This window comes from Pistacia vera, unplaced genomic scaffold, assembly GCF_008641045.1.
Source record: "Pistacia vera cultivar Batoury unplaced genomic scaffold, PisVer_v2 Contig429, whole genome shotgun sequence".
Taxonomy (NCBI): Eukaryota; Viridiplantae; Streptophyta; class Magnoliopsida; order Sapindales; family Anacardiaceae; genus Pistacia; species Pistacia vera.
Genome location: NW_022196256.1, coordinates 92,825 through 104,098, shown reverse-complemented (window position 1 = coordinate 104,098; position 11,274 = coordinate 92,825). Strand labels below are relative to the sequence as shown.

At 33.3% G+C, this 11,274-nt stretch overlaps 1 protein-coding gene and 1 long non-coding RNA gene across 5 annotated transcripts; both read left to right on the top strand.

Annotated features, from left to right (window-relative positions):
* The first annotated feature begins 922 nt into the window (after window positions 1–922).
* On the top strand, window positions 923–3,311 carry LOC116143323. 2 transcript variants are annotated; one of them, XR_004130116.1, is made up of 6 exons: window positions 923–952; window positions 1,087–1,261; window positions 2,102–2,152; window positions 2,331–2,375; window positions 2,739–2,945; window positions 3,220–3,311. It is a non-coding gene; the product is annotated as an uncharacterized LOC116143323 (long non-coding RNA). The 2 variants fall into 2 exon arrangements; XR_004130115.1 differs by having other exon boundaries at window positions 2,739–3,304.
* Window positions 3,312–3,561: 250 nt separating this feature from the next.
* Window positions 3,562–9,277, top strand: LOC116143322 (upstream activation factor subunit spp27-like). Of its 3 annotated transcripts, XR_004130114.1 has the most exons (10): window positions 3,562–3,611; window positions 4,505–4,607; window positions 4,723–4,894; window positions 5,935–6,046; window positions 6,181–6,355; window positions 7,196–7,246; window positions 7,425–7,469; window positions 7,833–8,039; window positions 8,314–8,419; window positions 8,562–9,277. XR_004130114.1 is itself a non-coding variant. In XM_031428779.1 (8 exons), the coding sequence occupies exons 2-8, from the start codon at window positions 4,520–4,522 to the stop codon at window positions 7,841–7,843; spliced, it is 654 nt and encodes a 217-aa protein (XP_031284639.1). In that variant the 5' UTR covers window positions 3,562–3,611; window positions 4,505–4,519; the 3' UTR covers window positions 7,844–8,554. The 3 variants fall into 3 exon arrangements, 1 of the variants encoding a protein (XP_031284639.1); XR_004130113.1 differs by having other exon boundaries at window positions 7,833–8,419; window positions 8,562–9,276; XM_031428779.1 differs by lacking the exon at window positions 8,562–9,277 and having other exon boundaries at window positions 7,833–8,554.
* The last annotated feature ends 1,997 nt before the right edge of the window (window positions 9,278–11,274 follow it).

The following is an 11,274-nucleotide window of genomic DNA, read 5'->3' as shown; positions in this document are numbered from 1 at the left end:
ACTTATCTTGGTCAAATACTCATTCTTAAATTGAATCCTTGAGAGATGCTGATGGCCCTCAAATTGAACATCATTGATGTTGTTCTTGAATGTTGATTGGAAAGGGATTCTTCAAAATGTTGATCATCATTCAGATTGACAATAGAAACATAGAAGAATTTAAGAATGAGAACATCTACTTCTTGTGGTTTGTTGGTTTTGCTCGGTGTATCAACCTTTATCCAATGAACAGGGGAGTTTGTGAGACACATTATCTGTTACACTTGACCTAATGTTTATATTCCGTCTCTTGTATTGATTTATGCATAGGTGTGCCTGAAAAATGAAGCTACTCTTTGAGAAAAGGATCAAAATCAAGGGGGAAAGGGTGGGACAATGAATATGTCTTACACTAAAATCTACGATAGGGAAGGAACATATTTGGAAACATCATTTAGATGCATTTCTTAGGCTTGTAATCTGAAATGATACCATCATGCTTTATATACATTGCTTAAACTTCATAGACTATTATTCCATGACTTTGGGGTGATTGGTTGCTGCTTGAGTTGGTGATTAGTCACTGCAGTTTTTACCATTCATTATCCTCGCTGTTAATTTGATAAATAGTGGGTTAAGCTTTAAAACAAATAATTAAGTTCTTGTTAGTTATTGTCAGTGATGATTTCAAATCCCTCAAGATTGATAATGGTCTATTAGATATATCTGAGGATGTATACTTAATATGCTGACATAGGAAATTCAAAGAATAGATTAATGTCTGTTATCTGATGTTACTCTGATCCACAGCTTGTTGGCATTGTTTCTGGACTAAAGTAATATATTTTGTCTACTAGATCAACTAAGGTGGACAAAAGTCAAGGAAAAGAGGTGGCTTTACCAAGTTGTGTCTGTAGTCTTCTCCAGAGCTTCAACCATTGTTTTTGGAGTATCTGAGTTGGCCAGAACAGAGGTATGTTAATAGTACACCAGAATATTCATGTACAGTTTTTTTAGCTCATGTTGCTAATGGTGGATTTCTTCAAACTGTAATTTCAGAACTTACTCTTTCATTGTTTCTAAATCCCTGCTGTCTTTTGGTTGTAGGTTGTTAAGAAACTCTGGGTTTATATTAAGGACAATCAATTGCAAGATCCAAAGAATAAGCGAAATATATTATGTGATGAATCTTTACATGCTCTTTTTCGTGTTAGTTCTATCAACATGTTTCAAATGAGTAAAGCTCTCTCCGAACACATATGGCCGTTAGACAAGGAAGATGGTATTTTTTTTTTAATCGAGCTTCTTTTTTTATCTTATAAAATCATGAACAATGAGATTAGCTATGTGGCATAATTGTCTTTGTTGGAAAATCTTTGCTATTCATTTCATTCACATTAACTACCTGACTTTAACATCAAACGTAGTCCCTCTCTTATGGACATTCTCAATGTATATCGGGTTAAAATGATCTTGTATATTTCTAGGTACATCAAGGTAGTTTTTAGAACTTTCTCATTTAAGGAAGCCAGTCATAAAAAAAGATTTAGAAGTCCCTTTGGAGTAAACCTTATGCATAAAGATATTGAGTTGGGTTAGGCAATTGATTCTAGATCAGACTTTGCAAAATCACCTAAACGGACAAATATGTTAAGCAAACACTCTGCATACCTTATACAGCTAGAATGCCCTATACATATACCTCATACCAAAGTCCTTGCTGTGTCCAGTTGAACACTTTGCATTGGATTACCATATACAGCTAGAATGCCATATAAATTTACCTCATACATAGGTCTTTGCTGTGTCTAGTCTAACATTTAGTATTGCATGTCTTATAGTGTCTGTATGCATGTGTAAGGGCTGATTCCTGCTCTTCAGATATTATTTATATTTAATTATTTTTATCAAAATGTTCATGGAAATGATATACTATTTTGATAGAACATCTAGCATATAGGTGGTGCAAAGTTTTCCGATTATGTCTTAAACTTGCTGTTTAAGCTTCTAGTTGATGTTTAAACTACTATGTTTTGAAACTTTCCTTATCAAAGAAACAGAAAAAATGTCTTTATATATCTTTCAATATCTTGAATAAATTGTTTAATTCCTAATTTTACAGCTCCTGTAGACTCTACTCAGAAGGAAAAGCGGCGCAAGCAAGAGGCAGAAGGTGAGATTGATAACTTAAAGTTTATGCACTATCAAAATGCTTGTCAGTTATTTTGGTCTACATCAAATCCTTACGCTGTTTATTTCTTTAACAACCTACCATGTAGACAATCAACAATAAACTAGGGTGCTTTTGACTGATTCTGTGTAACATGGGAAATTTGTTTTTTGCTATTCAGGTACAGATGAACCACATCGGAAAGAAAAACGACAGAAGAAAGGAGGTATGATAACACCTTAGGCTAATAACCAATATTTATTGAGTCTATAAGCTAGTGTTTGTTTAGCCAAATCCAATTTTACTAAGATTGGACCAAGTTTTGCAATGGTCGAGTTTGATTCTAGCCCTGCAAGCAAATCTAAGCTGCAAATAGTTGGCTTGCCTTAGCTTAATCAAAAGTTTCTTTTTTGTGTGTGTGTGTGTGTTCCTGCTTCTCTCAACTTTTCAATTTTTAATGCTTGTTAAGCTTTATGTTAGTCTTCATTTCCCTCTGCTAGCTGTATGCATGTTGTCCGTTTTAAATTTTTTGTCAAGTTCTGGCATGTCAATTGTTCTCAACTTAGTCTTTTCTGCTTTTTTCATGAAGGATCAAAATGATAGGAGGAAAGAGTTGTGTGTCATGATAAGCTAAAGGAACTTTCTGAGGTTGACTCTCTCTGGTGCTTCTCAGGCTCAATGCTTCTGACTACTGAATTTTTTTCAAGATAGGAGAGTGAGTTGATTGTTTGTATATAATATGAGCCCAGTAGAAGTGGGCAATTTTTGCTCAAGTTCTAATTCTCCTTTTACGCTGGTAAGTTGTATCCATCTAACATTTCAAACAAATTGAAGCAAATATCTTCAGTTAAGTTGTTTCACCGTTCCCCATAGCATCATGTATTTACTTCTTTTAACTTTCTACACCTTATTTGTATGTGGAGATGATGGCCATTAGAATGTGGAAAGATCATAAGACATGGCCATCTGGAAAGCAAATTTGTTATACCTTGTAGTCTTGCAGGGACTACAAGGTTAATAAAACTTTGATAGGTACTATATGAATTCTGCTTTTGAAATTGTTTTTTTAGGGCATTCTCGATGTACTATGTGCAGTCCAACTGATGGGCTTTAAAGCATTTGTCAGAACTAAAGATAACACATCATTCTGGGCCAAGGGACAAAATTATATATTTTGTCTACTAGATAACTAAGGTGGACAAAGATGTCAAGAAAAGAGGTGGCTTTACCAAGTTGTGTAGTCTTTCTCCAGAGCTTCAACATTGTTTCATTTTTCTTTGATTCCAGGTTGTGAAAAAAGTTTGGGCATACATCAAGGAAAATAATTTGCAGGATCCTAAGAATAAGAAAAAAATACTGTGTGACAAGTCATTGCTAGCCATATTTCGTGTAAACTCTATTGATATGTTTCAAATGAACAAAGTCCTGTCCAAGCATATTTGGCCATTGACTGTGGAAACTGGTACTTGCTTTGAATGTTGTTCTTTTACAATTTTATGTTATTGAGGCTATAAATGCACTTAGTTGTCTTTGTTCATGGCTGACCTATTACCTTGGTGTCTGGCTTGATGAGCCTTTTGTGGTGTGTCTCTGTGCACATGTAGCTTTTCTTGTTTTTTCCTTAATTTTACTTGTGATGTTCCCATTATCAGGTTAAAAATGGTTTTTAAAGGTATAAAGTTATTGAAGCTAACAAATGGGTGCCAAAGCTTTCTTGGTGCTTGCAGTTTGGGGAGTTTATCTTCAACTTTTTTTGTGATGCTGCTTCAGCAGATTAAATATGAGAAAAGACCATGCAGATTTAATATGATAAAATATGGATTATTACAGAAATAACTCCAGGCAATGAAATATGGAGAATGTTTTGGGTTTGCAAGGCCTCCCTTGGGAAGCTAAATAAGGGTGGGATTGAACAGTTAAATCGGTTATATGTCTATTTCTTTTTGGGTGAAAAAAAATAAGGATTTGTTTGTACAAAGACTTTTTTAGTAAATAATAATAATAATAAGAAGAAGAAGAAGAAGAAGAAGAAGAAGAAGAAGAAGAGAAAATTTTATCTAATGAAATAACAGCTGTTGATTATCTGGTGTATGACAAATTTGCACTTGGAATAATAAAATGGTTGTACATTGGTAAGTTAATATTATTTTAACCGATGCATATATACTTTTTGCTTTATTGGTATTTGTTTGTTATGTAAAAAAAATGTTTGATATTTGATATATGATGGATAAATGGCTCATATCAGTTCTGAATATGAGTTTTCTTGTTTATTATTTCAGCTATTTTTCTTTTTAAAGGATGTGTTATAATGCTAACATTTTTTTTTTCATATAATCTAATTAATTTTTCCAGTACTTGGATAACCGTATGATGTTTACATTTTTCTGCAATTACAACTTCAACTCCCACAACACAAACTGGATTCCTCAATCAACTTCTGATTTATTTCATTACGGTATATACTATAGAGTGCTCATTCATTCACCTTTAGAATTAGAGGCATAGTACCAAAGTTGCATGATATAGATATTTGGTTAAAATATTAATGCCAAGGTATTGATGAAAATCAGAAAATGTAGAGCAGAAGATAGAAGATGAAGATAATCATGATTTTGTGACAGAAGATAACAAGACAGACGAAGAAGAAAAAGAAGTAGAAGAAGATGAAGACCGCAAGGATGACGAAGAAGAAGAAGAAGAGAAAAAGGAAAAGAGTAATAAGAAAGGAAGCAAGAAAAAAGGGTCAGTTCTTGCAGCATTTATTCCTTATATTTGTTTTCTATTTCTCTTTTCCTCTTTCCCCACCTCATGAAAAACTGCATTTCTCAGATAATTAAAATTATTTAAAATAGATTTTATTAGTTGTTATCGATATGAGAATTAATTATGCATTTTGAATTTATTAAGTCTAACTCGCACTTATTCTTGGTCAAATACTTTCATTCTTAAATTTGAATCCTTGAGAGATGCTGATGGCCCTCAAATTGAACATCATTGATGTTGTTCTTTGAATGTTGATTGGAAAGGGATTCTTCAAACTGTTGATCATCATTCAGATTGACAATTAGAAACCATAGAAGAATTTAAGAAATTGAGAACATCTACTTCTTGTGGTTTGTTGGTTTTGCTCGGTGTATCAACCTTTTATCCAATGAACAGGGGAGTTTGTGAGACACATTATCTGTTACATTGACCTTCAATGTTTATATTCCGTCTCTTGTATTGATTTATGCATAGGTGTGCCTGAAAAATGAAGCTACTCTTTGAGAAAAGGATCAAACTCAAGGGGTAAAGGGTGGGACAATCGAATATGTCTTACACTAAAATCTTACTGATTAGGGAAGGAACATATTTGGAACATCATTTAGATGCATTTTCTTAGGCTTGTAATCTGAAATTGATACCATCATGCTTTTATATACATTGCTTAAACTTCATAGACTATTTATTCATTCGACTTTTGGGTTGATTGGTTGCTGCTTGAGTTGGTGATTAGTCACTGCAGTATTTTTACCATTCATTTATCCTCGCTGTTAATTTCTGATATATATTGGGTTAAGCTTTAAAACAAATAATTAAGTTCTTGTTAGTTATTGTCAGAGTTGATGATTTCAAATCCCTCAAGATTGATAATAGTCTATTAGATATATCTGAGGATGTATACTTTAATATGCTGACATAGGAAATTCAAAGAATAGATTAATGTCTGTTATCTGATGTTACTCTGATCCACAGCTTGTTGGTATTGTTTCTGGACTAAAGTAATCTATTTTGTCTACTAGATTAACTAAGGTGGACAAAGATGTCAAGAAAAGAGGTGGCTTTACCAAGTTGTGTAGTCTTTCTCCAGAGCTTCAAACATTGTTTGGAGTATCTGAGTTGGCCAGAACAGAGGTATGTTAATAGTACACCAGAATATTCATGTACAGTTTTTTTAGCTCATGTTGCTAATGGTGGATTTCTTCAAACTGTAATTTCAGAACTTACTCTTTCATTGTTTCTAAATCCCTGCTGTCTTTTGGTTGTAGGTTGTTAAGAAACTCTGGGTTTATATTAAGGACAACCAATTGCAAGATCCAAAGAATAAGCGAAATATATTATGTGATGAATCTTTACATGCTCTTTTTCGTGTTAGTTCTATCAACATGTTTCAAATGAATAAAGTTCTCTCCAAACACATATGGCCGTTAGACAAGGAAGATGGTATTTTTTTTTTAATCAAGCTTCTTTTTTTATCTTATAAAATCATGAACAATGAGACTATCTATGTGGCATAATTGTCTTTGTTGGAAAATCTTTGCTATTCATTTCATTCACATTAACTACCTGACTTTAACATCAAACGTAGTCCCTCTCTTATGGACATTCTCAATGTATATCGGGTTAAAATGATCTTGTATATTTCTAGGTACATCAAGGTAGTTTTTAGAACTTTCTCATTTAAGGAAGCCAGTCATAAAAAAAGATTTAGAAGTCCCTTTGGAGTAAACCTTATGCATAAAGATATTGAGTTGGGTTAGGCAATTGATTCTAGATCAGACTTTGCAAAATCACCTAAACGGACAAATATGTTAAGCAAACACTCTGCATACCTTATACAGCTAGAATGCCCTATACATATACCTCATACCAAAGTCCTTGCTGTGTCCAGTTGAACACTTTGCATTGGATTACCATATACAGCTAGAATGCCATATAAATTTACCTCATACATAGGTCTTTGCTGTGTCTAGTCTAACATTTAGTATTGCATGTCTTATAGTGTCTGTATGCATGTGTAAGGGCTGATTCCTGCTCTTCAGATATTATTTATATTTAATTATTTTTATCAAAATGTTCATGGAAATGATATACTATTTTGATAGAACATCTAGCATATAGGTGGTGCAAAGTTTTCCGATTATGTCTTAAACTTGCTGTTTAAGCTTCTAGTTGATGTTTAAACTACTATGTTTTGAAACTTTCCTTATCAAAGAAACAGAAAAAATGTCTTTATATATCTTTCAATATCTTGAATAAATTGTTTAATTCCTAATTTTACAGCTCCTGTAGACTCTACTCAGAAGGAAAAGCGGCGCAAGCAAGAGGCAGAAGGTGAGATTGATAACTTAAAGTTTATGCACTATCAAAATGCTTGTCAGTTATTTTGGTCTACATCAAATCCTTACGCTGTTTATTTCTTTAACAACCTACCATGTAGACAATCAACAATAAACTAGGGTGCTTTTGACTGATTCTGTGTAACATGGGAAATTTGTTTTTTGCTATTCAGGTACAGATGAACCACATCGGAAAGAAAAACGACAGAAGAAAGGAGGTATGATAACACCTTAGGCTAATAACCAATATTTATTGAGTCTATAAGCTAGTGTTTGTTTAGCCAAATCCAATTTTACTAAGATTGGACCAAGTTTTGCAATGGTCGAGTTTGATTCTAGCCCTGCAAGCAAATCTAAGCTGCAAATAGTTGGCTTGCCTTAGCTTAATCAAAAGTTTCTTTTTTGTGTGTGTGTGTGTGTTCCTGCTTCTCTCAACTTTTCAATTTTTAATGCTTGTTAAGCTTTATGTTAGTCTTCATTTCCCTCTGCTAGCTGTATGCATGTTGTCCGTTTTAAATTTTTTGTCAAGTTCTGGCATGTCAATTGTTCTCAACTTAGTCTTTTCTGCTTTTTTCATGAAGGATCAAAATGATAGGAGGAAAGAGTTGTGTGTCATGATAAGCTAAAGGAACTTTCTGAGGTTGACTCTCTCTGGTGCTTCTCAGGCTCAATGCTTCTGACTACTGAATTTTTTTCAAGATAGGAGAGTGAGTTGATTGTTTGTATATAATATGAGCCCAGTAGAAGTGGGCAATTTTTGCTCAAGTTCTAATTCTCCTTTTACGCTGGTAAGTTGTATCCATCTAACATTTCAAACAAATTGAAGCAAATATCTTCAGTTAAGTTGTTTCACCGTTCCCCATAGCATCATGTATTTACTTCTTTTAACTTTCTACACCTTATTTGTATGTGGAGATGATGGCCATTAGAATGTGGAAAGATCATAAGACATGGCCATCTGGAAAGCAAATTTGTTATACCTTGTAGTCTTGCAGGGACTACAAGGTTAATAAAACTTTGATAGGTACTATATGAATTCTGCTTTTGAAATTGTTTTTTTAGGGCATTCTCGATGTACTATGTGCAGTCCAACTGATGGGCTTTAAAGCATTTGTCAGAACTAAAGATAACACATCATTCTGGGCCAAGGGACAAAATTCTCTTCTAGGTTTGTTGCGCTTGCATGTGTGACTTAACTTGTGCAGTTGAATCTCATCAAGCTTCTGTGATGTACTCATGTTTCATGCCTACCCCATTTATTACTTCTGTTATCAATAAATGCATGAATTTCTATTATTATTGCTTTACAGGTCAAATTGAAATGACAAGATCTATTGCTTTACCACTGAGATGACATGAATTACTCCTAAGCATGTGTTTAAGAAAACACTTATTACCAATGATTTCTCATATTTTGCTGGTGTATGTTGCTGCATAAAATCATCTGCTGCCCTGTTTTCGGCAACATTTACTTCAACTATGAATCGGTTTCATCAGTCGAGAGGTTCTCATGGTATTGAGCCGGTACTGTAGAACTCCCCCCGGTAAATAAATTGATTGATCTGCTTGCTTTTTCTCTCTCTCTGTTAGTTGGTAAAGTTGAGATTTCATTTGTTCAACATAGGAGCCATTGTAAGTTAGGAAGAATGTCTTTTTCAGAATCCTAGAATGGCATGATATGGACCTGTAATGGAGTAATTTTCACATGTTAAAATCTCATTCTGTGAATGTGTTGTGTTCATACGAAAGTTCCCAAGTAGCAGTAATGGTAATGGTAATGGTACTGGTACAGGTACAGGAATTTAAAGGCTGTAGAAAGCTTGTGGGCATTTATAGAATTTGGCATTTATCATTATGGACAGCCGGAAAAGAGTGGACCATAACGATTCATTTCTTGAAGTTAACTTTACTAAAGTTTATTAAAAATAGCACATGTGAAACTCTCTGAGAGAATCTTTCATACAACGGTTTTACATCTTGCATTCTAGAACCAGTGTCTTGACATGGCCTTCCATGATTAGTTGATTGTAGGTATTTCAACTCTGATATTTTACCCTAAGTTTCTTTCTTTTTTTTTTTTTTTTGGGTGATTGGAGGTGTTCGGGTCAGTTTGTGTGTACTTTAACTAATCTTCCGAGGTTCTAAAGTTAACGACCAAGTAAATCTTCTAGTGGTCACTCTTATGGGCAATTGATGGAAATCGAATTTAATATCTCTTGAATAATACATCCAACTCAGTTATTTAGGGATGTTTAAAAGTATATACTCTAAAAAGCTTCATCGTCTATAAATTAGTTGATTGTAGGTATAACCAATTGTAGAGAAAGGTGGTATTTTTCAACTCTAATATTTTACGGTAAGTTTAATTTATTTATTTTTGGATAACTAGCCCATTAGGGTGTTTAAGCCGATTTGTGCGTACTTCGACTAATTTTTCGAGACTTTGAAGTTAATGATCGAGTAAACTCTTTAGTAACCACCTTTATTAGCAACAAAAGATAATCAAATTCAAAATTTCTTGAATAATACATTCAAGAGTACTTACCGTCTTATCTGACCATCCAAAGATGGTTAAAAACATATATTATAAAAATTAAAAAGCTTCATCGTCTATAAATTATGTGCTTTAACTCAATGAATGGAGTCACTGTTGGTTCAAATTGAAAAATTTCATCTCCATCTCTTAGAATCCAAAATTTCAATCATGATATTATTAGAAAGTTTGATAAGATTTGAAGGGTAGAATTGAAATGGGATGAAAGAGAGAGGTAGACATGAATGAATGAATGAGTAGACAATTTTGAAAGGTACTTTTTTGTTTCCTTGTTTTTGTGATGGTAGAAAAACCAGAAAGGTGGGTGGAAAAAAAGGAGCTAAAATTATATGTATATGTATATGTACATGTTTGTACATGGGAGTGAGATCGGAGGGACGTTTATGAAAAGATTGATTTGAAAATGTTAAAAAAGAGAGAATCTTTCTGTAATGGGACCCTCCCCCCAACAAAAACAAATTGTCAAAAAGCACCGCCGTTCAAATGCGGCGAACCGAGCCGAACCGATTCCTCTTCCACACATTACTCAACCCTCTTTTAGTCTTTTCCTGTGTTTGGAATTTTGTATTTTCTCTTTTTCTTATTTTTAAGTCATTGATTGAACTTTGTAACTTCGGACTTTTATCGTGTATTTTGTAACCGGACTATCTGGGTTAGTTTTACGTATACGTCAATTAATCTTTGGATTTATTGAATATCTTACAAATCTAATAATTCAGATAAGTTATAAATATAATAGGTGATTAATTTTTTCAACAACGAGAACTTTGTGAGTTATATAAAGGAATTTAATAAATACTTTTCCTTCATTTCCACTTATTCTATAAAATTACGTATTTTGAGTTCATACATAATTCGAATAATCAAAACTGAATTAACACAATATAATAAATTTTTTTTTTTTTTTTTGTGCTATAATCCTCGAAGCCTTTAAGTTAACGATCGAGTAAACCTTCAATGGAATTGAGGGGAATCAAATTCATGACTTTTTTAGTAATATACTCAAAAGTCTCTATTAACCACTCGACATCTAGGTGTGGGTAACCCAGATAAATTGTTTTCGTTTAACTGAGTACTCGTATAAACAAGCTAAATTTGAATCCTATTTTGATGATTCCAAACTTTTTTTTTTTTTTTTTTTTTAATGATTCAAGTTTGTGGTCAATCCTCAAAATTTAAAATCAAACAGGGTAACATGTGAAAAAAAAGAAAAGTAAAAGGGTGGAAAAAGAAAAAAATGATTGTTTAGAAATAGAGAGGCAGGTAAGTGGGAATTTCTTGTTAAGAGAAGAGCTTGCCGAGCACTAACAATAATGCCACTCAACAACTCCTAAAAGTTGACAAAGACAACCATAACCATATAAATGACAAAAATACCCTCAACAAATTCCAAAAAACTCCCCACCCCCCCCACTAAAGATTCCATCTGTTTTGACAATGGCAAAGGATAAATAAAATACAAATAATAA

What these genes read in the sequence shown, in the direction of transcription:
- LOC116143322 (XM_031428779.1), top strand. Translation starts at nt 4,520, where the DNA reads ATGATGTTTACATTTTTCTGCAATTACAACTTCAACTCCCACAACACA. An exon ending in AAAGGAAGCAAGAAAAAAGG is followed by an intron (nt 4,895 to 5,934) that starts GTCAGTTCTTGC and finishes TTTGTCTACTAG; the next exon opens with ATTAACTAAGGTGGACAAAG. An exon ending in GCCGTTAGACAAGGAAGATG is followed by an intron (nt 6,356 to 7,195) that starts GTATTTTTTTTT and finishes CTAATTTTACAG; the next exon opens with CTCCTGTAGACTCTACTCAG.